General features: G+C 38.7%; 1 protein-coding gene across 6 annotated transcripts in view; it reads left to right on the forward strand.

Annotated features, from left to right (window-relative positions):
• tspan9a (tetraspanin 9a) overlaps positions 1–25,166 on the forward strand; it is a 337,382-nt gene that overhangs the window by 299,524 nt on the left and 12,692 nt on the right. For all 6 annotated transcript variants that reach the window (XM_024281296.2, XM_036212565.1, XM_036212564.1 and 3 more), the window contains 3 exons: positions 20,105–20,206; positions 22,674–22,805; positions 24,929–25,012. In XM_024281296.2, the coding sequence (XP_024137064.1) occupies positions 20,105–20,206; positions 22,674–22,805; positions 24,929–25,012 (318 nt within the window). The remainder of the gene's footprint in view (positions 1–20,104; positions 20,207–22,673; positions 22,806–24,928; positions 25,013–25,166) is intronic.

Genomic DNA, 25,166 nt, shown 5'->3' on the forward strand with positions numbered 1-25,166 from the left:
CACGTTCAAAATATAAATAATAAATAAAGTTTTAATAATAAACTATACTGCACAGCAAACCACAGAAGTTTCAGAAGTTTTTCCTTTGTTTCCCTTAACCCTCGTAATTCCTGGCCAATAGTGCTGCCACAAACGATTATTTTAATAGTCGACTAATCACTGATTATTTTTTCCGATTAGTTGACTAATCGGGTCATGCACAAAGTGGATGTAAAGCACACATCTTAACCATCATTAGATTTAAACCATCTAAAAACTAGATATGTTCACACTAGCATTACCCCAGATTGAATGCTGTAAAATTAATTTGGCCATAGAAGATGCTAGTGACGATAGTGATAATCTGTTGGGTGATTTTGTATGTTTTTGTTAATAAATAAATAAATAAATAAAATTAAGGTACAAAAACATTTTCATGAGTGTTCAGGAGAAAAAAACACCTTATTTACCCACTGTCTCATATTTGATCCACTCATTTTAACATGCTGTAAGCAGGCTTCCTTTAAAAGTCTTAAAAGTATTGAATATTTGCATTTGAAATAATACCTTAAAAGCCTTAAAAAAAAAGTTGTTAATTTTTATATCTGAGCCTTAAAATTCTGCTGTTTAAAAAGTCTCCATTTAACATTTATGGTTGAAAATTTATTTTTTTAACCATAATATTTTGTATCAACTAATATAAACGATCATTATCCACCAATAAGCTGAATAACCAGTTAAAAAAAAAAAAAGAAGCACACTAAAGCATCATGACAGAGAGCACAAACAACAAGAAGCTGAAGTTTTGGTCATAAAATGGGAATAAATTTATAAAATGGGAAACAGGCTGAGAAAATGGTCCTAATTTTTGACACGCATGACCTTAAAAAGTCTCAAATTGAACTCATAGGAACTCTGTGTAACTGTATTTTACAGTATTCATTATCAACAAATTAAAAATTCCTTTCAAAAGAGCAAGTATTCATTAAAAAAATTTAAATTAATAAGACTAGTTAAGTTATTCTCACCCTAAAGGTTTTAAATTTAGTAAAACTTTTTTTGAGATTCCATGTAAGCATTTTGAAATGAGCAGGAAAAGCTCCTCTAGTGTAATAAAGAAAATATGGAACCAGCTATTTATAACGGGATCTTAAAGAAAGTTTAGATCATGGAGATACGGTCATGGAAGTGCGTCATGGTCAGACAGAGTGACAAAAACATTAATTATTTCAGATATTCTGAGCGTCTCAAATATGATACGAACAGTTAAATAGGGTTAAAGCAGCTCTGAGCATTTTTGAACTGGAGCCTGAATTTATGAAGAGTTGAGATTTATTGTTGTGAAATCCCACTGCACTTCATGTTTGTCCGACGTCACCGAATGACATTGTGTTTGGTCGTAATCGAATGTGAAGTTACAACAGGGCAGACTCGAGGCAAAAGTGTGTTTCTCAACTCTTAATGTGGTTCTGTTTCAAAGAATGTTTTCGGGAGCATGGAAGACATGGAACTGGAACCCGATGATATGATAAAGGTATTCAGGAGGTCACCGTGTCATGAAACCATGGAGGAATGTTGGTGTGGTCACATGAAGTGTTGATAAACCTCTTTTTCCTCGTTCTCCACTGAGATTGTGTATGCTATGTGAAGCTTCCCTCATGCACCGCTTCAGGCCGCCATCACAGGAATCACTGATTCACTTTCTATTTGATCCTCTAATCACAAGGCATTTATTAAGCAGTCTGGAAGACATACAGTAGTCGGTAGCTTTTAAACATCGACAAGCTTGCAAAACAGATATTTTATTCCCTTAAATAGGTCATGTTTAAATGATGAGTGACGCCTTGTGCAAACTGTGATCCCAGCGTGTGACAAGTGGTTGACATCAAATGGGGAGACATCCTGAAGAACCAGATCTTCATGCAGGAACAGGGTTTTTTTTACAGCTGCTGTTTAGTCTTTTCATTCCCCTTCCACTAAGGATGCAGCGATTCTTCATGAATCAGTAAAAAACAGATTGAAACTCGTCAACATGTTCACCTGTACAGAAAAAGTAAAAATCAGTTTGTCAGGACCTGTGCCTAAATTTAGAAATGCAGACCTGACATTTCTTCATGCAGTGAGCGTGTGCACGCCTGTGAGTGTGTGCACGCCTGTGAGTGTGTGTGCGCGCCTGTGAGTGTGTGTGCCTGTGAGTTTGCGGGTGTTCCTGTGAGTGTGTATGGGGGTGTGCGCGCCTGTGAGTGTGTGTGCGCTCCTAAAAGTTTTCGGGCGTACCTGTGAGTATGTGTGTGTTCCTTTGAGTGTGTGTGCGCGCATGTGAGTTTGCGGGCGTGCATGTGAGTGTGTGTGTGCCTGTGAGTTTGCAGGTGTTCCTGTGAGTGTGTGTGCGCGCCTGTGAGTTTGCGGGTGTTCCTGTGAGTGTGTGTGTGCGCCTGTGAGTTTGCGGGCGTGCATGTGAGTGTGTGCACGCCTGTGACTTTGCGTGCACGCCTGTGAGCGTGTGCTCGCTTGTATGTGTTCATGCCTCTAAGTGTGCGCGCGCCTGTGATTGTGGGTGTGTTCCTGTGAGTGTGTGCGCACCTAAAAGTTTTCAGGCGTACCTGTGAGTTTGCGGGTGCGCATGTGAGTGTGTGCTTCCCTGTAAGTGTGTGTTCGTGCCTCTGAGTGGGTGTGCACCTGTGTGTGGGTGTGCACCTGTGTGTGGGTGTGCACCTGTGTGTGTGTGTGCACCTGTGCTTGCCTGTGAGATCGCAGGCACACCTGTGAGTGTGTGCGCGTCTGTGGGTGTTTTTAGCCGTCTGTCTTTTTTCTCTGCAATTCTGCGACATTGCGACGAGTGCGACGGTGTTCTAGTGCTGCGCAGAGCAGTCATTCATATGGTGCACAACCTGAACCCAGTGTGACAGGACTTGTGATCATTTCAGTTTTATGTATAATTGTTTATTTGTATTAAATCATTTCAGAAAACAGACAGTTTGATGTAAGGGGCAAATGAAAACATACTTGGCCTTTAAAAATCTTTAATTCAGATTCAAATCAGAAAAAACATAAACCGTGACTTTATAACTGTGACTTGAATCACGTCGTGGCTTGACTGAATCGTGACATCCCTACCATCCACGCCTGCTCTCCTGCTCCTCTCTTTTCTCTTGACTGAGTTCCTCTTCCTCCCCCCACCTGCCCCCAGGTATGAATGGGTAGTCCCGCTTTCCCTCTGCTGCCTAGTGATATTAAGCCTTCTGATTAAGTGCCACGTTGAGGTTCATAGTACAATAAAGGCCAGCCTTGCAGTTAGCAAGCAGCTGACGACAGCAGATGGCCGGGCTGCAAACCAGATTACAACCATCCGTCTTTTACACTGTGACCTGATTGTGATTCCGCCGACCTAACATGCCCAGCAGAACTCCACCACGGAAGGTTTATTAGCTCGGGATTAAAAAGCGGAGCCTGGCATATGGAGCTCCACCACATATGTGAAGTGAAGCAGGGAAGTGGTGGGAAAAGGTGCATTGAAGTGTGGAAAGGAGGGAACTGAAATATCAAAGCGCAGGATGACAAGGAGGATGTAGACGTGTTGAATGTTTCCTAAAATACACCAAAGTCTCCAAAGCAGTGATGAAAGGCGGCAGGTGGGACTCCAGTTAAGATGTGAAGAGGAGAGAAAGTGTCAGCAGAGGAGTAAGATGTAGATAAAGATGGAAGTTTGACTTCTTTTCAGGCAGTTTTGGACAGAAGACGAGGTTGCAGTTTTTTTCTGTTTTTAACCAACAACCCTAAAGAGTGCATACAAACGGTGGAATGGCGTTCGCTCCCTGGCCACTCATTATTTTCTACACCAATTACAGAACCAGAGTTGGAGTCTTCCCTTGGGTCAGTCAAGTGCCGTGGCCTTCTGCTGCCGGCTCCTAGAGCCGCTGAAGGACTTTAGGACAACCCGTTACTGAGGCTCAAACAGGCCTTTTGGACAAATGTGTCGCCGCTTTGGCTCCTCCTTTCCAAGACTGTGTTTTAAAGTCCCGTCGACATTTATTAGAAATAATGGGCAAGAGAAAAAAAACAAGAATTATATCTATGATGATTTTGCAAGAAAACATGCATTTTGATTATTATTTTGAGTAAATTCCATATTGATGAAGTACCACAGAGCATTAGGGCCAGTTTACAGTCATTTTTTATTATGACTTTAAGTCATAACTATTAAAGTACAAGAATAAAGTTGTACATTTATCACCTTAAAAGTCATAGGCTAAATTCATGACTTTTTCTCGTAAATGTAGGATATCGTTTGTTTACAAGAAAAAACTCGTAAAAAAATTTGTAAGTCTTAAATTATAGGACTTGTAGATTTATTAACTTAAAAGTCACAGGTCAAATCTTGCAAATTTGCGTGAGAATAACTCATAAATATACCAGAAAAAAGGCGTAATTGTTAAATTACAAGAATAAAGTATATTTATGACTTTAAGTCATAGCCTAAATGTATGACTTTTTTTCTCATAAACTATTAATTTTATAAATATACATAGTCGTATGTTTATGAGAAAAAAAAACTGAAAAATTACAAGAAAAAAATCATTAATTTACAAAAAAAACAGTCATAAGTGTTAAATTACGAGAGTAAAGTTGTATATTTATGACTTTTAAAGTCATAGACTAAATACATGACTTTTTTTCTCGTACATTTACGACTTTTAATCTTGTAAATCTATGAAATTGGATGTTTACGAGAAAAAATCGTAAATATACGAGAAAAAAAAGACAAATTTATGATAGAAAAAACTTGTGAATTTACGAGAAAAAACTTGTAACTGTTAAATTACGAGAATAAAGATGTAAATTCATTACTTTAAAAGTTATAGGCTAAATGCATGACCTCTTTCTCGTAAATTTACTAAGTTGTATGTTCATGAGAAAAAAAACTTGTAAATGTATAAGATTAATAGTTGTATATTTAAGCCTTTAGACCCCTCAGTGAATAAGACCTCTTTGGAGACACGATGAGAATTATTTCCCGAAAGCAGAAATTCCACAATATTTCAGAGTTGTAGCCACTTTTATTAAAACTTTTTAATGTGAATAAACGGTTTAGAGTTCAGGAGTAGCTTAAAATGTGTCAAAAGGGGGTAAACGGTTTATTAATTTCAAAAAGGAGATTACCAAAAGTGTTCAGATTTGTCAAGCTGTTAAGACTTTTACATTGGAGCTCCAGACTGCAGTTAACTTTTTACACGATCAACGTGAATCAACTGATTCTACTGATGAGAAAAGCAGCTTTGCTCCAGAATATAACACTTTATATCAGTAATGTGTTGCATATTGGTGAAAAGCCGCTTTAAAGTGTTGTTTACTTGCCCAAAACCGCTTTTCTCTGCAGATCAGCTAATTCACACTGATCTTCCCAGGTTCCCTTCAGCTTTTACATTTTAAACAAATCTTTAGATGGGTGTTGGACGTTTGTCAGGTCTTCACAGCTTCTCTAACAAACCCCATATCAATGTGAAAAGCGCATTTTCAGGTTTTCCGCGTAGTTTCGATGTTCTGATCAGACGAACTATGACAGCAGTGGAGCTCTGCACATAGAACGCTGTGGCTGCGATGCTGTGCCTCCAGGCAAAGAGTTAATGATGAAAACTTATCAGGTGCTTTTTGTCTCCTCATCAGTTTTCACGCTTACAGGAGTTCAAACATCCTTGTTTAGTTCAGTGCAAAGAAAGCAGCTCTGAAATCTGGTTCCTCATGTGTCAGAAGATTTGACAGTTGAAGCCGGTGTGGCCCGATTATGTGTGATCCAATAACGCTCACATTAGAGGAGATATGAGTACAGGTCATGCTTGAAAGAGGTGCAGCAGAGTGATAAATTAGCTCAGAAAGAGAACAGTTCTGTTTATTGATACAAGCTCGTCCTGCAAGTGTATGAAACAAAGGATGAAGCATCAGACGTAATTGTCTGCTGAGTGCTGGGTCATGAGTCAACACTTTTTCAGATGACTGAAGTCAAGCCAACCACTCGTTTGAGATCACAAAACGCACACAAATGCATTTTGATTCTTCAGAAACACAGTAAACATGTTGCGTCCCGTTCTGCCTTGATTAAATCCAGATTAAGGGAAGACTCAACAGTGTTTATCCTTTTATAAATGAAATCATTTCCTCTTTGACCTCCACATCCCCACTTTCCTCCATGTGTTGTTTGGAGGTAGTTACAACAGTGCATTACATACTACAACAGTAACACAACGTGACTTATTACCATTTGGAAACTCTACATAAATGATTCGAGTTTATTCGGATCCAAACAAAAGAACTTTTAAATGTGAAAGTTGATTTGAGGAAAACAAATAATTTCACTAAAACCTGATTCGCCCAAAACCACATCAGAAAATGTACTTCTTTTTGTCTTCAAATGCAGATACTACTTTCAAGCTTCATTTCCTTTTGCTTTTTTAGTCTCTACAAACAGTTTATCCAAACTCAAGTCGTTTTGGCTCATGTGTGTTTCCTGTACCGATTCTGATGCCGATCCTTCTGTTTTGGGGAGTTTAATAACTCAATATTCTTGGATCTGGTCTTCTATCGTCTGAACTCTTAAGTCAGACTCACGCTGCATCCAATCCGGTCTGGCCTCTCTGGCGTCCAAATCCGTTTTGTTGGCTTTAAATTTTTTGCCGGATGCCGTCAAGTTGGGGCTATCAACGACCTAAACCAAATAATGTACTCGCTGTTTTTACCATATTGTAAACATCACGTCCGTCATTGACAACCTACTTGTAATCCTTGTGTAACACAGTCAAATATGTACATTAAAGCCTAAGAAGACAAAAATATTAAAACGAGTTTAATGCTTACACATTGTATGAAGACGAGTCACGCAGGAAAAGAAGAGTTGTGAATATAGTTTAAAATCACGGCGGATTGAGGGTTTGTTTACTAGTACTTCCTATAGAAACGGCGAGTTATCCCAAGAGAATCTGGCCAAAGAGAAAAAATACGCACTTGAAAATTAATAGCCGTAAGTCCCTCCCTCTGCTGGAGCCAAAAAAAAAACGTAATTTCCGCCTGAAATCATCGGTCGGTTGTCCTCAACCAGAACGCCCGTTTAAAGCTTTCAGTCTTTTTACGTGATCAACTGATTCACAGAGGAAAAAAAAGGCGTTTCGTCTGATTTTTCTCTGGAGGTAAACGGGTGAGGTTATAAAAATTAGAACACTTATTGATATTGACTTGAAAGAAATAAAACGATTGACGTTCTCTGTCCCATTTGAAGCTCATCTTTACCCTTCAAACTGCTTGACAGTTTATTCAGATTTAAAAGCTTAAAACCTGATAGTTCTGAAACGTTTCTAAAGTTTCACTTTTGAAGAGGTTTCCTAAAGTTTAGGACATTTGCAACCGGCTAAAGTTGCGAAATTTCCGCTTCCGGCTAGAGATTGATTCTGGCGCCATCTTGAGTGACCAGAGGACCCTCGGTTATCGTGTGAACTTACGTGAGTTCAAAGTCTTGCGTGGTCGGCAGCAGGACCGCAGATATCTGTAGTCAATGTGAATCATCTGCTGTAGCTAGAGCGCTCCAGTGGCTGGACCGGATGCAGAATGAGACCCGGGTTCTGGTCATCCATCCACTACCGGTTTGGAGCAGCACATACTGGATCAACTACTGCCTTCATTTTACATCCCTGTGGGTGTTACTTGTTGAAGATCCAACTGTGGATCTTGCAGGAACTTTCACGATGACTAATCCAATGCGATGAAATCCATCTGATTCTTAACTCACAGAACCTCCAGCTGGACCGTAGACCGTGGGTACCCACCTGAGTCAGGTTGGTCCTGAAATGTGGCAGCAGCAAAACAATTTCTCATAACTCAGTGGCTTCACTTCTGCTGCTTCTGGAAACTTCTCGGTCCTCACTGAGGTGGTCTCTCCATAATTCATTGCTAGAAGTAGAGAGTTCTGGCGGTTCCTGTAGTCCATCTGTCTGGACCCACTCCCACCAGTATTACTGCATGATCCCCTGAAGCCACACTGACGTTTTAAAGGCCTTTGCTACAACACTTACTCAACTGTCAGCACTTTCACCCAAAGAGCTTCAACATTCATGTGGATCATAACACCCTTCCACTCCCCAGAGACTTATCTTCATCGCTGATAGCTCTGGATTTCATTGGTATATTGATTTTCCAACACATACCAAAGGTCACGATGTGGACTTATCAGTTACCCAAGGAAACCGAACAGCTGATGTTCTCCATGTCACCAACCAGCTTCTTTCTCACTTCACCTGTTCAACCCCAACAACCTGTCTTACTTTACTCTGGAATATTACAGACACCAACGTTGTTGTATTCTATCACTTAATATGAATTAATGTGGTTCAATTAACTCCAATCAAGGTGATACTTTTGTCTTTGGTTTAAGCAATCCAGTCTAGTGCTGCCACAAACGATTATTTTAATAGTCAACTAATCACGGATTAGTCGACTAATCGGGTCATGGCCAAAGTGGGTGTAAAGCACACATCTTAACCATCATTAGCTTTAAACCAACTAAAAACTAGATATATAGCATTACCTGTGATAATGCTAGTGTGAATGCTGTATTTGGCCGCTGAAGATGCTAGTGCTGATAGCTGAACATGCTGAAAGGTGACAGCCAGCTAAAATATTAGTTAAGTGAAAATTAGCCTAAAAACTGAAAAAATTCTAAATTAGCCAAAATAGCTAGCATGCTGCTGAAATATCAGCTAAACACCAAAATAGCCTAAAAAATAAATTAAAAAAAGCGTAAATTAGCCAAAATAGCTAGCATGCAGCTCAGATATTAGCTAAACTCCAAAATAGCCTAAAAAAAAACTTAATAAATGCCAAAAATAGTCCAAAAATCTTGCAGGATGTCACTATAAATTACAACTTTACTACACCCTGTTTGCATATAATATAAAGTAACGACTAATCGACTATTAAAGTAGTGGTCGAATATTTTAATAGTCGATTAGTCGTCGATTGGTCATCTAATCGTGGCAGCTCTACACCTGACCAAGTATCAGACCGGCACCTGGAATTCTGTCTTCCATTTCTCTATTTTTCTTCTATTTAAATCCACAACATCCACCACCAGCTGGACTTCAGGACCTCATCACATTCTTTACCTGGACTTCTCCTATTGACTCAGCAGTTGTCTAGTTTTCAGGAAACCCACGGCTCTCTGTAAATCCTGCCTGCTGTCTTTCTCCCTTCATCTCTGCCATTATCCACTTGTCACTCCTAACTAGAACTGTTCCCACTGTCTTCAAAACTGCTGTTCTCAACCTAAAATGGAATAAAATACTCGTAAAACTGAGCTGCTGGTACCAAAACATTTTCTCCAAACTATCAGTTTTCTCTGAATATCCATGAATTTCTGTTCTTCCCCACCCATAGATAAAACCATCAGGGTATGGGGCTAAATCTACTTCTTGAACTGATAGTCTGTGAACTCGGTCTCATTTTTACAGATAAAATGCCGTTTCATTCCAGCACAGATCCTGGAACACTTCCATCCATTCCGGTCCAAACCCTTCCCACACCTGTTAGCTCAATACCTGTATAGCTGACGTTACTTCAAACGCCGCTGTCCCTCCTCACTTCCTACCCCACAACCACAGTCCTGTTGTTTCCTGTCTCTGTAACTCTCACCTGATTGGTCCTGCCAAAAAAATACCTCCTTAAAGGGTAACCAAACCCTAAATCAACTTTTTTTTGGCTGTTGACCTCTATAAATGGGGCTTTAAAGTCCCCATGACATTAAAAAAAAAAAAAAAATGTTCCCATTAGTGTTTAAATTGTAATTGTGAAGTTTTTAACCAAAATCCAACAACCAGACATGTTGATTTGCTACACTGTCCTATCTTTTTTGTGTTTCACATTGGAAGTCTGTACTCAGCAGTGTCTTTGAAAGCCACTTTCACTTCAAATGAATTATTGTTGTTACAGTTTGTGTGAAGTAAAACCTCTGGCTCACCGTGACAGACCCACTCCCGTTTCATCCATGAACCGTTCAGTCTTTGACGCTGGACGGACACCATGTGCAGGACGTCCAGATCCAGATCCAGATGGATGACGGCGCCGCTCTGTAACAGCTGGATTTGTGCATTTACAGGGTTCTGTTTACATGCTTACCATAGTTCTTCATAGAGTGGTTCCAAAGAGGTCAGCCAACAATAAACACAACAAAGTTTGTGTTTTTGTTTTGTTTTTTTCCTCCAGAGCATCAACTCTCTTCAGTATTGCTGAGGTCGACTTTATGTCAAAACTTTTCAAACACAAGTCCTAAAGAGCTTTACTGAAGAAACACAAAGGATTTTAAATTGTTTTAGATGCCAAAAATTCTAAATATTTTAAAATTTAGCAGTGAAAGACTCATGAAACGGATCACGCGTGATTCATGCACCACAGTTGACATGTGTGTACACACTCCAACACCATCTGTCACACTCTACCTCACAGGTGGTGCATTTATATTTTTCTTTTCCCTTTTCTTTCTACAAATGGTAATGTTCCTGCCAAACCACCTGCACATTATGGAGTTTTTATGTTTTATTCAAGGTTAATTTTGAATTTATCTTAGTCAGTTCAGGTTCTTGAATGGACAGAAGCCGTCGCATTACTGATATAATGATGAGGGCTCTCATTAGGACACGGATATTCTCTGATAATGTCACTTTTTTCCATTTAAACTGTATTCAGATGCACACGGAGAGGCTCGGCGGGACTCATCCATCATTGCACATTAATTGTGTAAAACGCAATTATCTGTATCTTCAGATGAGAACATTTCTGTCATTAATTCTCTGGGATGTAATTCTGCTTTGAACATGCAACCATAATGACCGTGAACGCATCACTGCGCCTGTACAGACTTCAACCTGTCATTTACCTTTCTGTTTGATCCATAAGGACACGCCCTCACCTTCATTAGCACCGCCCACAATCAAACAAAAACCTTGAAGTCTCACTCCGATCATTTTTACCCGGTGGACAGTGTAGCAAGCTAGCGGGAGCCGCTAGCTAGGCAAAGCTAGCCAGGTGTACCGCCCAGGCTGTTGGTCCCTGGGCAGTTGACCTGGCTATGCTTTCCTGCCGGTGGTTGGCTGCCTGGCAGAGAGAGAGCTGTTGTGGGTGCCATTATAGCAATAACGATTATGATTTATTTCCCCCGTCTCAGGTTAAATCTCAAACTGGGCCACAGACAGACGGAAGTGACTTTTAAAACGGGCCTCAGGTGCAGCCATAGCTGCACTAGTGAAGTACACCGCACCAGGAGAGACTCTGAATGATCTGGTGAACCCAGACACGGCGCCTCTGTTGAGTTCTCCGAAACACATAAGCTACTCGCTCAACATCATCCATGTTTTCCATGATTTGGTCAACGAATGAAGTTTGTCTGCAGTTACTAGGTGGTCGGAGCGTCTGAGCTTAATAGAGAGGCGGTAGAGGCGAATTTTACGCCTTGTCTGATGTGAATTCAGCTTTAGTCACTTTTTCCATTGTTAGGATATAGAAATACCGCGTTGGTCGGCGTCCACTCAGCTGCAGATCCCAGCAAATGTGCTAACAGGTGTGAGTGTGTCACCAGTAGAGCTGCCACAAACCATTATTTTAATAGTCAACTAATCATCAATTATTTTTTTCCGATTAGTCGACTAACTGGGTCATCCACAAAGTGGATGTAAAGCACACATCTTAACCATCATTAACTAACTAAAAACTAGATATGTAGCATTACTGCGATAATGCTAGTGTGAATGCTGTAAGCTGAATTTGGCTGCTGAAGAAGCTAGTGACGATAGCTGAAAATGTTGAAGTTGATGGCTGAAATCACGAAAGCTAATAGCTGAAAACCCTGAAACTGATAGCCAGCTAAAATAATGATTAAATGCCAAATTAGCCTAAAAAACGACAAAAAGCCTAAGTTAGCCAAAACAGCTAAAATATAGCTGAATAAATAAAATAAAATAAAGTAGCTGAATAAAATAAAGCCCAAGTCTAAACTTGAAAACAGCCTAAAAGTCTAAAATAAAGCCTAAGTTAGCTATAATCGCTAGCATGTAGCTGAAATATTAGCTAAACCCCAAAATAGCCTAAAAATCTTAATAAATGCCAAAGTAATCCAAAAAGCTAGCAGAATACCGTTATAACTTTCAACTTTACTACACTCTGACTCCGTATAATATAAAGTAACAACTAATCGACTATTAAATTAGTCTTGGACTCTTTCAATAGTCGATTCGTCGACTAGTTGTGTCACCTGACCTGCCCCCCCACCTGCCAAGGTTAAGCGTGGAGACTCTGTTTCTGTGTTTCGGTGAGCGGTGGAAGTGAAGCCCGCTCGGTTCTCCCGCTCGTTTTTCTGGCTAAGCTGAAGCCTTCCTGCGATGAAAGCGCCGCCCCGGTCAGCCCAGAGGAACAATCAGCTTGTCCGTGTCAGAGAAGGATGAGGCTTTGTCAACAAATGTTGGGTTGAAACCCCGGGGCCACCAGTGACCATCAGCTACATGTTTGTACATCACTTCCCTCACTAAAACAACATAAACTACATCTAGAAGTGCGTTTGTCTTAGAAGAAAAATAGGTTAAAGCTACAAAATATTGTTTTATCTTCCTCTTTTCCTGGAGAAAATAGGTCAGTGTTGCATGATCACAGCCTTTGTTCTGATCTGGAGGTTCTGCCTCTCGTTAGCAGTAAATCTGGATCATTAGGTTGCTTTTCAGGCAGTAACAAAGACTTCCACACAGGAAATGGAACATATGCAGTGACTTATTGGGGATGCAGACTTCTTCATGGGAGGAAGGAAGGCACTGATCTCTTGTGACTGTGTTAGTTCCAGGACTATGTAATGAGTGAGGAACATCACATGGAGCCAGAGAGGAAACCAGAAGATAAAGGGCAGAAACAAAGAGCCAGGCAGAGATTGATGATGCTCCTCTGGAGCTTCTTTTTTTTTTTGCACCGGGACAGAAACGGTGGCTCCAGCAGCCTGAGGTGCAGATCCTCTTCTGCATCCAGTTTGAAAGTAGACTGTCATCTGCAATGATACGCATCTCATTTAAAACTGTTGGAGAGAACCTCTTATATAAGCAGCTGCTTTTGTGGGATCACAGCATTGAGAAATATGGAAAGAAAACCTTCACTGGCTGTAAACTGACACAGTTTCCAAGTTAGATCTTTGACGTTTTCCCTTCATTTAACCAGGATATCAGACATTTATGCAGATCTTAGAGAGATTATTCCTGAGTCTCGTCACATTGTGAGCGGCCTGGTTTACACAAGAGGCAGTTAATGAAGTGACGTTCTCTATGGAGGCTTTGAGGCGTGTCGAGTTTTAGAGAAGGCGTTTCCTCGAAGTGCGTATAGAGGAGTGGTCCCAAAACGCGGCCCACGGGCCGGATCAGGCCCGCCTCCACATTTGGTCAGCCACCCCCCCCCCCCCACACACACACACACAGAAATCAGAATTGCAGATCAAGACCCACATAGAACACGACTCTTTATTCCATCCCCCTGCAGTCTGAATTATGGCGGGAGATTGTATATTAATTGGTTTAATAGTGATTCACTTTTTCTTTATTTCTTTGTTATTAATATTTTCTTCCATACGTTTTTTTGGACGTCCATAACTTTTCAGCTCTTTCGACTATCAAATATTCAGCTCTTTTTATGCTAGCTTTATCGACTGTTTTTCCAGTTACTAAAGATTTCTAGGTTATTTTGGAGTTTAGCTAGTATTTCAGCTACATGTTAGCTGTGTGTCTAATTCGAGCTTTTTTCCTGCAGTTTTTTAGGCTGTTTTAAAGTTTAGCTTATATTTCAGCTACATGCTAGCTGTTTTGGCAATGTTGGCTTTTTCTCACTTTTTTTTCTGGGGCTATTTTGGAGTTTAGTACGACGGAGTATTAGGGCCACCAAAAAAAAAAAAAGTAATATTACGACTATTTTTCGTAAATTTACGAGAAAAAAGTCGTAACTGCTAAATTACAAGAATAAAGTCGTATATTTATGACTTTAAAAGTCATAGGCTAGATTTACGACTTTAAATCTCGTAAATCTACGAGATTTAAAGTCGTAAATTTACGAGAAAAAACTTGTAAATTTACGAGATTAAAAGTCGTAATATTACTTTTTATTTTTTTGGTGGCCCTAATACTCCGTCGTAGTTTAGCTAATATTTTAGCTAAATTCTAGCTGTTTTGGCTAATTTAGGATTTTTTTTTTCAATTTTCTTTAGACTAAGTTGGCATTTCGCTAATATTTTAGCTAGCTATAAGCTTCAGCGTTTTCAGCTAATAGTTTCAGTGTTTTCAGCAACTTCAGCTATCAGCACTATAGCATCTTCAGCTGCCACATTCAGCTAACAGTATTCACACTAGCATTATTACAGGTGATGCTATATATCTAGTTTTTAAAATGTTTTAGCATTATCTTTTTCTATGAAGATTACAGACATTAATCTTTTAAAATTTGGCTATGTGTGTTTTCTGTTAGCCTACAAACCGACCCGGCCCCACATCAGAGAGGAAAACAGTTAGTGGTCCTCACAAGAAAAGGTTTGGGGTTCCCTGATAGAGACTCGCTCCATTTAGGGGAGGAGTGGAAAATGTTGAGGTCTGAAGCTTCGCTGGCCGGCTGTACCTTCTGACTGACGCATGAAGAGGTTCAGATTGTGCTGCACATTTTGATCGTGATGTGAATCCATCAGGTTCTGTTCAAAATGTGGGTGTTTGATGGAGAATGACGGACTGTGAGAGTTTTGAGGTTTAGGAAACCTTTTCTGAAAACTGACGGTAAAGAAATGCCGTCAGTTTTCCATACGTACAAAAAGATTTAATAAAAACCTTGTCTTGTGGAGTTTTTCTTGCTGCAGTGAGCAGAGGAAGATGGTTTCATTAAATCCTCGCGCTGAAAGTACATTTGAAAATCACAGTCTGGACACACGCGTACATACCAATGATTTAGTTTTCCCCACAACTGTATCTCTGCAGCCTCGAGTTCTCCTGGAGATAAAGTCTGAGCTGGTCTGTTTTGAAGTATGTGCAGATGAATGTCTGCACCTTTGGTTGCCACTTCAATAAAAACAGACAATATAATGTTCAACAATTCTATCAAGACTACAAAAATATGAAAATACGAGTATAAGAAAACGTCAAAGTAATCACTATGATTTGGTTTGATAATCTGATTTACACGAACAAACTTAAAGACTTCGACGTGAAAATATGGAATTTAAAATTACATTTTCTTATCATAAAACTGTAGTTTTTAATGAAAAACAATCTGTCCCTGAACAATCACTGGCCTGATGTCAAAGTTACAAAATCACTGTCCCTCCTAATAACAGGTGAGGCTGAGCTTCAGTCACCGAAGATGAAACAGATGTGGTGAGAAACGTGTTTACTTCAGTGTGTGAATGACGCACAGAACTGTTATAAAGTACCAGTTCAGTACCAGCACCTGATAAAGTCCAAAAAGTACCAGTACCTCCCCTACCCTGAACATACATAAAACAGTGAGTTATGAAAAGTATTTGAACATGTTCTTCCACTTAGAAATCATGGAGGGTCAGAGATTTTCATCTTAGGTTCATGTCTACTGTGGAAAAAATGGAAATCACTTAAAATAATTTATTTGAATGCTACTGCTGCAAATAAGTATTTGAACATGTGAGAAAACCAGTGTTAATATCTGATGCAGCAGCTCTTGTTTGTGATTCCACAAACATCTCCTGTAGTTTTTCTCCAGAGTTTCACACAATGAAGGAGGGACTTTGGCCCACTCCCCCTCACAGATCTTCTCTAGATCAGTCAGGTTTCTGCTCTGTCACTGAGAAACCCTCCACAGATTTTCTATCAGGTTCAGGTCTGGAGACTGGTGAGGACACTCCAGAAGATGTCCGACCCCTCCATGATTCTAATGGGAGAACTTGCAAACTCACAGGGTGTTCAAATGCTCATCTGCCTCACTGCATATTTATTATGGAGCTACAGGAAGCATCACTGGAGTGAGCCAACTGGATGAAAGACTTTCATGCTTCATCAACACCTCCAAAAGGTTCAGGAACAATACAATTCTTTATTTAACAAAACCACATTTGATGCATAAGTCACACGTCCTCTTTTGTCTTAGATCCTCGTGGTCGGGGTGTCAAAGTCAATCACACAAGGGGGCAAAAATCAAAACACACCTTAGGTCACGGGACGAACAGGATGAACATTTATTTTATTTAAAATCTGACCGACGAAGATGCTAGTGTTGATAGCTGAAGATTTTGACATTCATAGCTAAAAACGCTGAAGCTGAAAACGCTAATAGCCACCTAAAATATTTGATAAATGCCAAATTAGCCTGAAAAACTAAAAAAAAAAAAAAACACTTAGGTTAGCCAAAAAAGCTAGCATGTAGCTGAAAAAAAATCTAAACTTTAAAAAAGCTAAAAATTAAGCCTAAATTAGCCAAACAGCTAGCATGTAGCTGAAATATTAGCTAAACTCCAAAACAGTGTAAAAAAACCTAAATTAACCAAACAGCTAGCATCTAGCAAAAATTCCAAAATAGCCAAACAAATGAAAAAAGCCTAAATAAGCTAAAGCAGCTAGCATGTAGCTGAAATATTAGCTAAACTCCAAAATAGCTTAAAAAACAAAACAAAAAAAGGCCTAAATTAGCCAAAACAAAATCAAATTCAAACCTTGTTCCACCAACCAAGGAGAGGTGAGAAACATTGCAAATACATAAACAAATAAAAACATCTCAGAAGACACACTTTAAACGATCAAATTTGTTTAACATGAGGTTAAATTAAACCTTTAACGTTTTTTCTTCTCCAACTTGTTAAAAAAGTCACATTCTGAGCTCCTATGTTTGAACTATTAAAGCCATCATCATGGACGTCATATTTTCTGCTTGTGCCACGGCTCAAAGCGTGCAGCGCGGTCGCGGCGGCGCTCTCAGCCGTAATCAGCGCCTATCTGACGAGCTTCTCAATCTCTGCTGGCAGCTGGCGAATCCCCAGACGTGGCGAGCAGCAGGAGAGCAAAAGCTCAGATTTTTATCTCATTAAATCATCCAGAGACGAGTATCGCTGCCACTCATGACATTGTCGTGCTTCACTCCAGAAGAAATTGATTTGCTTACACTGCAGAAGGCTCGGCTCGGCGACGCAACATTTTCACAGCTGCAGACGTGAGATTGGCAGCGAGCGCAGCTTCCTAATACGGCGAAGTGAAGGGCAGGAAGGCGTTCACGCGCTCTGCAAAGGAAAGTCATTTGAAGCAGATATATCAATTAAAACTCTACAAGGTCGAAAAGGCTTTAGCTACAAATAAAGGAGAGAAAAACGTACAAAAAAACTGAGTAAAGGAAAAACTCAGACGTCAAGTTTGGACCTTTATGTAGAGAAACCATCTAGAAAAACTCTGAAAATGTGTTAAAGTTTAAGAAGACTCACAGTTTAGTGCTCTACATCATCAGTTTTTCAGGATCTCCAAATCTACAATTCCAAAATCCAATGACCGGAAAATTCCCAAAAGTCTCTGGAAAAACTGGTGTCCATCGATGCTGATTAGATTGGCCAATAGAGACCACAATGCATTTAAACAATTTACCATAGAAAAAAACTGTTTGTAAATATTTTTTTGAAAAACATCAAAGTTTTCATCAACAAAACACAGAGAATTTATAAATATTTTTTGTAAAATTGTCATATTTTTTAGATTTTTACTTGTACAAATTAAGGCTGAGTATCGATGATCATTTCCAGAATCAATTTCAATTTTTCTTTTATTCTTTCAATCCTCTCAATTCAATTCAGTTTTTAGTTTACGCATTTAGACATTATTTTTTTACAAATACATTAAAAATCTATAAATGTTTTGAATATATTCATATTTATCTGATGCAGTTTACATACTGTAAAATGTATTAGTGAAATAATAATGTTAATGTTAATATCATACATGGATTCTCAAACCGAGAAGCTCCAACGATTGTTCTGCTTCTCCTGGAGGACGTTTCAGTTTGGCCACTAGGTGGCGATCACGCTATAGCATTACACCTTAATCCAGAAGAAGAAATTATGAACACAAAAACGATGTTTTAGACCAAAAATGGTTACTTTAAGATGATTTCTGTAAAGAAGTTGGAAAATTCAAATAAAGATCTTCATTTAGTCACCAATGTATGTTTAGGTCGATCAATCGTTAGCATTAGCCATCCTATGGGAAATTCCATGAAACGTTAGCATCAAGCTAACAGACTTTAGCTTTATGCTCTAAATTGATCTCTACTTTTATGGATCGATTAATTGATTTAATCAACCCAGCCCAAATGCAAATGGGTGATGTCATATTTCCCATTGACTGTATATATGAAATGGACTGTGTGACATCATCCATAGGAGACGGTTTATTTCCAGTTCCAACCAAATCACTTCAATCTAGTGACTAATATTTAACTGGTACCGGCGTCGCCATGTTAGAGCCAGAGGTCGTAAGTAAGCATTGGTTAGTGTGAGTCATTGTTTCTATGGCAACCCCTCTAGTTAATTGGGAGTGAGCTCGTTAGAAGGCCACGCCCCTCCTAGATACTAGCGCTTGTCCCAATCAGCATGAAGCCTCCTGTCTGTGATTGGCTGTTTGGGGGCACATATGTTAAACTAAACTAAGAGAAATAAAGATCAAAGATAGAAGTAAATGAGATGAAAGGAAACCCATCGAAAAACGTTCGTGTTGTTAAAGCAAAAATGTATTTTTAAATCAAACATTTGTATTAGCGACTTTATTTATAAAGCATTTTAACACAATTTAAAATTGCGCTGTAGATTAAAAGCTAAACAAAACAAATGAAATAAATAAGTGAATAAAAGATAACCAGCAAAGACTCGTTTGTTTGAACCCAAAGAAGGAGCGACAGACGAGCAGCCAGGAACACCGGCGCCATCTTACCTCGTAGAAAACAAATGTTGAGAGTTTGGTTTTTAAAACTGAACGTTTTGTTTGCAATTTAGGAATCTTTTAAAACGGTGACTTTTGTTCTTGATGTGGTGGCCCAAATATAACTTTGTAGAACGCGAATAAACTCACATTTACAGACTTTTCATTTACAGTGGTCGCCTGAACGTTACAGAGTCCGGTGTGAACACAGCATTCACACATCATTGTCCTGGTTTGTGTTTGAAATACTTACAGATTTACAGTTTCTGATGTAGAGGCGTGTACAAATACACTCCTGCATTAACAGGCTGTGTGAAGAGACTGGACATGAGTTCAAGAGTTTGATCCAAACACAAAAATCATGGAGTCACATCAAAGGCAGTGACAGGAGAGACTGTTTTCACACAAAGAACCAGAACATGAACAAGATTTGTTTTAGTAAGAGCGTTCCTAACACAAACAACAACAAATTATTGCTGCAATTGTGTCTATTAGTAAATATTTCAAGACTGTTGTTCTGTTTCTGCTTTTCTCAGTGTGACAGAAGGTTTCAGTCATTATATCAGGATGGTGGGGATGTAAAACGTTCTGAATTGGTCCAAATCAAAGTCATCATGGATGTTTTTAAGATACAAAAGTATCCCTCAGGGTGTCAGATTTTGACCCTGAAAACTAAAATATTTCTCAAAAGATGAGTTCCAGCAAGACGATTCAAACAGTTTTAGGATTTGATTTAAAAAAAACGAAAAAAATGTTGATTAAAGTGGTGAAAATACTCGTGGCGCTCAAAGATTTTTGAATTTAAACTTTAGAAATGTTTGCTGAAATTGTTTATGACACGTAAACGTTATATTCGATGAATTCTCTGGTGGAAATCTGAATGAATGAACTTCTGTTTGCTGCTCGACCACGAAGCTGCTCCACTTTGAGAGGCTTTTCATAAATAACGACCCCCATAAACAGATTTTACAGTCGTCCTCATAAACTTTACGAGGAATGAAATCTGTGGACAATAAAACAGTTTTGCCTGAAAGCGTTTATCTGGACAAACACAAAACTGCTGGTTCTGGAGAGACCGAAACTCTGGAGCTTCGACCTCCTGATCCTAAAGGTCGGATCTACCCGAGTGACCGCTCACCGGGCCGATGTTTGTTCTTCTTCTGCAGGTGAGGATGAACGCCAAGCAGGACCTGAAGGACGGCCTGGCGCTCTACAACTCTGAGAACAACTTGGGCCTCCGGAACGCCTGGAACATCATCCAGGCCGAGGTCAGTGCGCACGTCTTACACCGCCACGGCGGTTTAGCGTGAAAACTCTGCAAAAGGATGTCAGCGTATCGTCTTAAAGGTTTAGAATCAACGAGTCCTTATCGGAAAGGATTACACTAAAACCTTTAGTTCTGAAGTTTGACACATTTGTCGTAATTTTTTTAGCTTTTTGTCTCTAAAAGAAGCTAAAAAATATATTTTAATGTCATTTAATAAGCAGAAATGTGTTTATTTCAAACAATTAAAGCAAGAATAACATAAACAAGAAACAACATTCTAAACATCAAACACAAGATAATTAGTCATAAAATTAAACGGAAAACAATCATACGTACACAAGTAATAATAAATAAACATAAGAGAACGTCACACAATGAAATTATTTCAGTATAGTTGTTTATTTTTGTTCATAAGTCTTTTATTTTGACATCATGAACAGTAAGTTTGTTCAAAAGGGAAACAAATCTGGTTTTGTCACTTTTTTTTCCTCACAACAGTTGAAAACATTTTATTCATTCCACCACAAACGCTTCCCTTTCATCAGACTCCTGAGGACGTGGAAAAAAAAGATCTTTTTTTATTTAATGTTAAAATCATTTCTCACACGCTGGAGACTTTTTGATACAAGGTGTGAGGCGTTGTCATGGCGACCTGCAGCTTGGTCTCCTGTGGCTGGTGTGTCAGGAGGACCAACCAACAAGAGAAAAAGGTTCATATGCTGAACGATGGAGGATAAATGTGAATAAATTGAGCATTTCCGAGGATTTCTTCCTTTAAATTGTTGTGAATCAGACAAAAAATGTTGCTTTTATTTGTGACGTAGAAATAGACGAATAGATTGTCTAACCCTAAACAGAGTTCTCTCAGTTTGGGTGATGGGAAGGGGGGCCAACAGTCCCACCCACGACCTCAGAGGCGTATTACTAACAAACCCCTGCTGCTCTGCAGAAACTATGTCCTAGAATACGATTCAGGTTCATTGATGTTGTTTGTCTCATCACATCAGAGGGAAAGTTCTCCTCCTGCTGCAGCTCCACATGTGTCTCCTTTACCCTCCATCCTCTCTCAGCTTTAAAAAACATTAAAATAACTGCAAAGTAAAGATGAAGTGAGCAGTAAAAAATAAATAAATGAACTCAAAACTTATTTAACTCATTCACAAACAGTTGAAGGACAGAACAGACCAGGAAATCACTAGAACATTCTGACAGATTTTGAATGTCCTCTGACAGAAAAACCAACAAAACCAAACTTCATATTCTGCACATTTTCTATATATGAAATAATACTAATGGTTCAGGCTACGGTTCAAAAAATACGTTGAAGGTCTCCTAATGTTTTTATTGGAATTAGTTAGATTTACAAATGTCTGGCTGACATGCAGCACAGACGGTAAAATAAACTGTTTTTATTTGGGAAATTAATGTAAAAAATATAACTAATTAATCACGATTATTTTCTTTTTAGTGACTATACGCCAACTATTTGTGAATAATCACAAAATGGAAATCACACACAGAACTGTACATTTAGAACATTTATTTTTAGTTAATGCTGTCAAAAATGTAATCAGATTCATCTTAAATTTTACTTGGTAAAATGTATGTGACAATATGTGACTTTTGTAAGACGGAGTATTAGGGCCACCAAAAAAAAAAAAAAAAAAAAGTAATATTACGACTTTTAATCTCGTAAATGTACGACTTTTTTTCTCGTAAATTTACGACTTTTAATCTCGTAAATTTACGACTTTTTTCTCGTATATTTACGAGATTAAAAGTCGTAAATTTACGAAAAAACAAGTCGTAATATTACTTTTTTTTTTTTTTGGTGGCCCGAATACTCCGTCGTACTTTTGAACAAAAACAGGCCAAAGAGAAAAAGTTTTCTTCATTTTTATTGTTTGAAATGTCCAATTTATCAAGTGTTAACCCAGAAGTGTAAATTGTTAACATTGAAGGGCGATATGGAAAAAATTGTATTTATATTTTGAATTAAGATAACAATAAATATATTTTCAGTTATACTTTCAGTTATTATTTTTGTCTAAAATGGACAAAAATGTCATTAACTGAATCATCACATATACAGTGCACAACAGTTGCAAGTTTCATAGTACAAAAACACATTTTTGCACAAAAGTTGCGCAACAAAAATAAACAAAAACGGTATAAAAGAAATGGCAAGATAGACATTTATCAATCGCCCACACGATACGACGATACCATACGGAGTTCTCCGTATTTGGTGTATTTACGGTGGTTTCCGTTCCCTAATGCCCACAAACAATGAAGTATAATATTTTTTAGAAAAAAATAAATCATTTTTTTTCCTAACGATATTGAAATTTTGTTCTGAGATTTCTGTGAAATGTTCTGAATGAACGTGACTGTCTGTATCTGAGCTCAAACTGAAGTAAAATCTGTCGGAGCGGCGCTCTGACCTCCCGCTGTGTTGACCTCCTCAGTGGAAGTGCTGCGGCGTGAACGCCTACAGCGACTGGTACGAGGCCCTGAAGGAGAAGGTGGTTCCGGACCGCTGCTGCCAGGAGCACTACCAGAACTGCGGGCGCAACACCACCAGCATGTTCTGGGAGCGGGTGAGGCGCCGCCGGTGACGCTTAAACACAAAATCATTCACTTTTTCAACTGTTAACACAATAATTCCAGCAGATTTTGATGGAGAAAAATCTACTGGAATTATTACAGAAAATCACAATTATTGCATAAACACTGGAGTTTGTTTGTTTGTTTGGATGCAAAAAGAACTCAAAGCAGAAACCCCACCTCATAAATGCAAATAAACACACAAAATGAGCACAGATAGACCCACAAACAGCACAGCAGCAGCACACCGACGCAGAATGACCACTAAGGCATCCTTAATTCCAGCTCTGGGAAAGCAGGAGCCGTAAATGTAAATGAGATGGGTGTTTGGCTGCCTCATTCTGAAGCTGGGGAGCCGTTAACATCACGGCCTTTATCTTATATTCAGTCAGTAAGAATGAAATTACCCCAAACAAATTTACATTTTATGAATTTGCATTTTGTTTGTGTCTTTTACGAGTGACATCATTAAGTCATCTCTTTATCCTCAATAAACATAAAAATTAGGGATGTAACCATTCAGTCAATCCATGATTCGATTCACAGTTTTAAAGTCAAAATTTGGATTTTTTACTATTTTTTTTCTCAATACTTAAGCATTTTAAGGACAGGTATTTTTTTCTTTTTATCCCTCACATTAAACTGTCTGTTTTCCTACTAGCAGAAAGGATTCAATACAAACTAGATAACTAGCATTAGCTGTGATAATACACGTGTGAATGCTGTAGGATGAATGTGGCTGCTAAAGATGCCAGAGCAGTTAGCGGAAAATGCTAAAGCTGACAGGTTGCTAAAATATTAGCTAAATTCTAAATTGGCAAAAAAAAAAATGGAAACATGTCTAAATTACCCAAAATCAGAAAGTCTAATGCTAAAGTGTTAGCTAAACTCCAAATTAGCCAAAACATAGATACGAGTCTAAAGAAGCCATTAACAGTGTGATGCTAAAATGTTAGCTAAGCTGTAAATTAGACCAAAACTGGAAACATGTATAAATTAGCCAAAAACAGTTAGCATAATGCTAAAATGTTAACTACACTAAAAATGTTCCTAAAATACTAGAAAATGTTATGTAAGTTAGCCAAAACCAGCTCGCATAATGCTAAAGTGTTAGCCAAACTCCAAATTAGACAAAATCTGAAAACATGTCTAAACAAGCCAAAAACAGTAAGAATAATCCCAAACTGTTAGCTGAACTCTGCATTTGTCTAAAATAAAAACAAGGAAAATGCAATCTGAATTAGCCAAAAACAGTTAGCATAATGCTAAAATGCCAGCTAAACACCAACTTAGCCAAAAAAATAGAGGCATGTCTAAATTACCCCAAAATAGCTCTCACAGTGCTATAATGTTAGCTAAACTCTAAATTAGCCAAAAAAAAAAAAAATATAGAAACATGTCTAAAGGAGCCAAACACAGTTAGCATAATGCTTAAATGTTAGCTCAACTCCGAATTTGCCAAAAAAACAAGAAAAATGCTATCTAAATTAGCCAAAAATAGCTAGCACAATGCTAAAGTGTTAGCTAAACTCCAACTTAGCCAAAAAAAATGAAACATGTCTAAATTAACCAAACACAGTTAGCATAATGCCTACATGTTAGCTAAACTCTAAATTAGCCAGAAAAAACAAACGTGTCTAAAGGAGCCAAAATCAGTTTTTACCAATTAATGAAGAATCGTTACATCCTTAATAAAAATGTGTTTTTTTTTACTCCCTTTGTTTTATTTTATATGATTTTTTAAAATTAAAATAAAATCATAATAGATGTTTTTTTTTTAATACCAAAAGTCTTTTTTTGGAGCGGCTGCTCTCCAGTCTTCCTTCGGTCTGGCGTGTTGATCCAAAGTGGAGGATTAAAAGCAGCAATAATTGCCAGGATGACAATATGCAGACCGTTAGCGGGCCGCGGGGAAATCTCATCACTCAAAGCTCGTGTGTAATCCTGCCCAGAGGAGACGGCGCCACGCTGTGCCGTGAAGTTCTGCGCCATGCCTGAACCGTAATTACATCGCTGCCTCTCCAACGGGCGACTTCTCTCTGAACCGGAGCGGAAACGTCACTCTGGGAGTAGAATGATCCTTTACCCTCAGCTGACCAAAGGTGTTGACTTTCAGGGCTGTTTCGAGAAGGTGGAGGAGTGGCTGGACGACAACAAGCACGTGCTGGGAACCATAGGGATGGTCATCTTGGTCGTGCAGGTAAGAGCTGAAAAATGAATCTCTCTGGAGATACAGTTGCAAGAAAAAGTCTGTGAACCCTTTGGGAATACTTGGATTTCTGCATGAGTTTAAAGTAGATTATGTTAGATATTCATCAGAGTCAGATCACCAAAGTAAATGTTTAAAACTTGAA

This window comes from Oryzias melastigma, linkage group LG6 (assembly GCF_002922805.2).
Source record: "Oryzias melastigma strain HK-1 linkage group LG6, ASM292280v2, whole genome shotgun sequence".
Taxonomy (NCBI): Eukaryota; Metazoa; Chordata; class Actinopteri; order Beloniformes; family Adrianichthyidae; genus Oryzias; species Oryzias melastigma.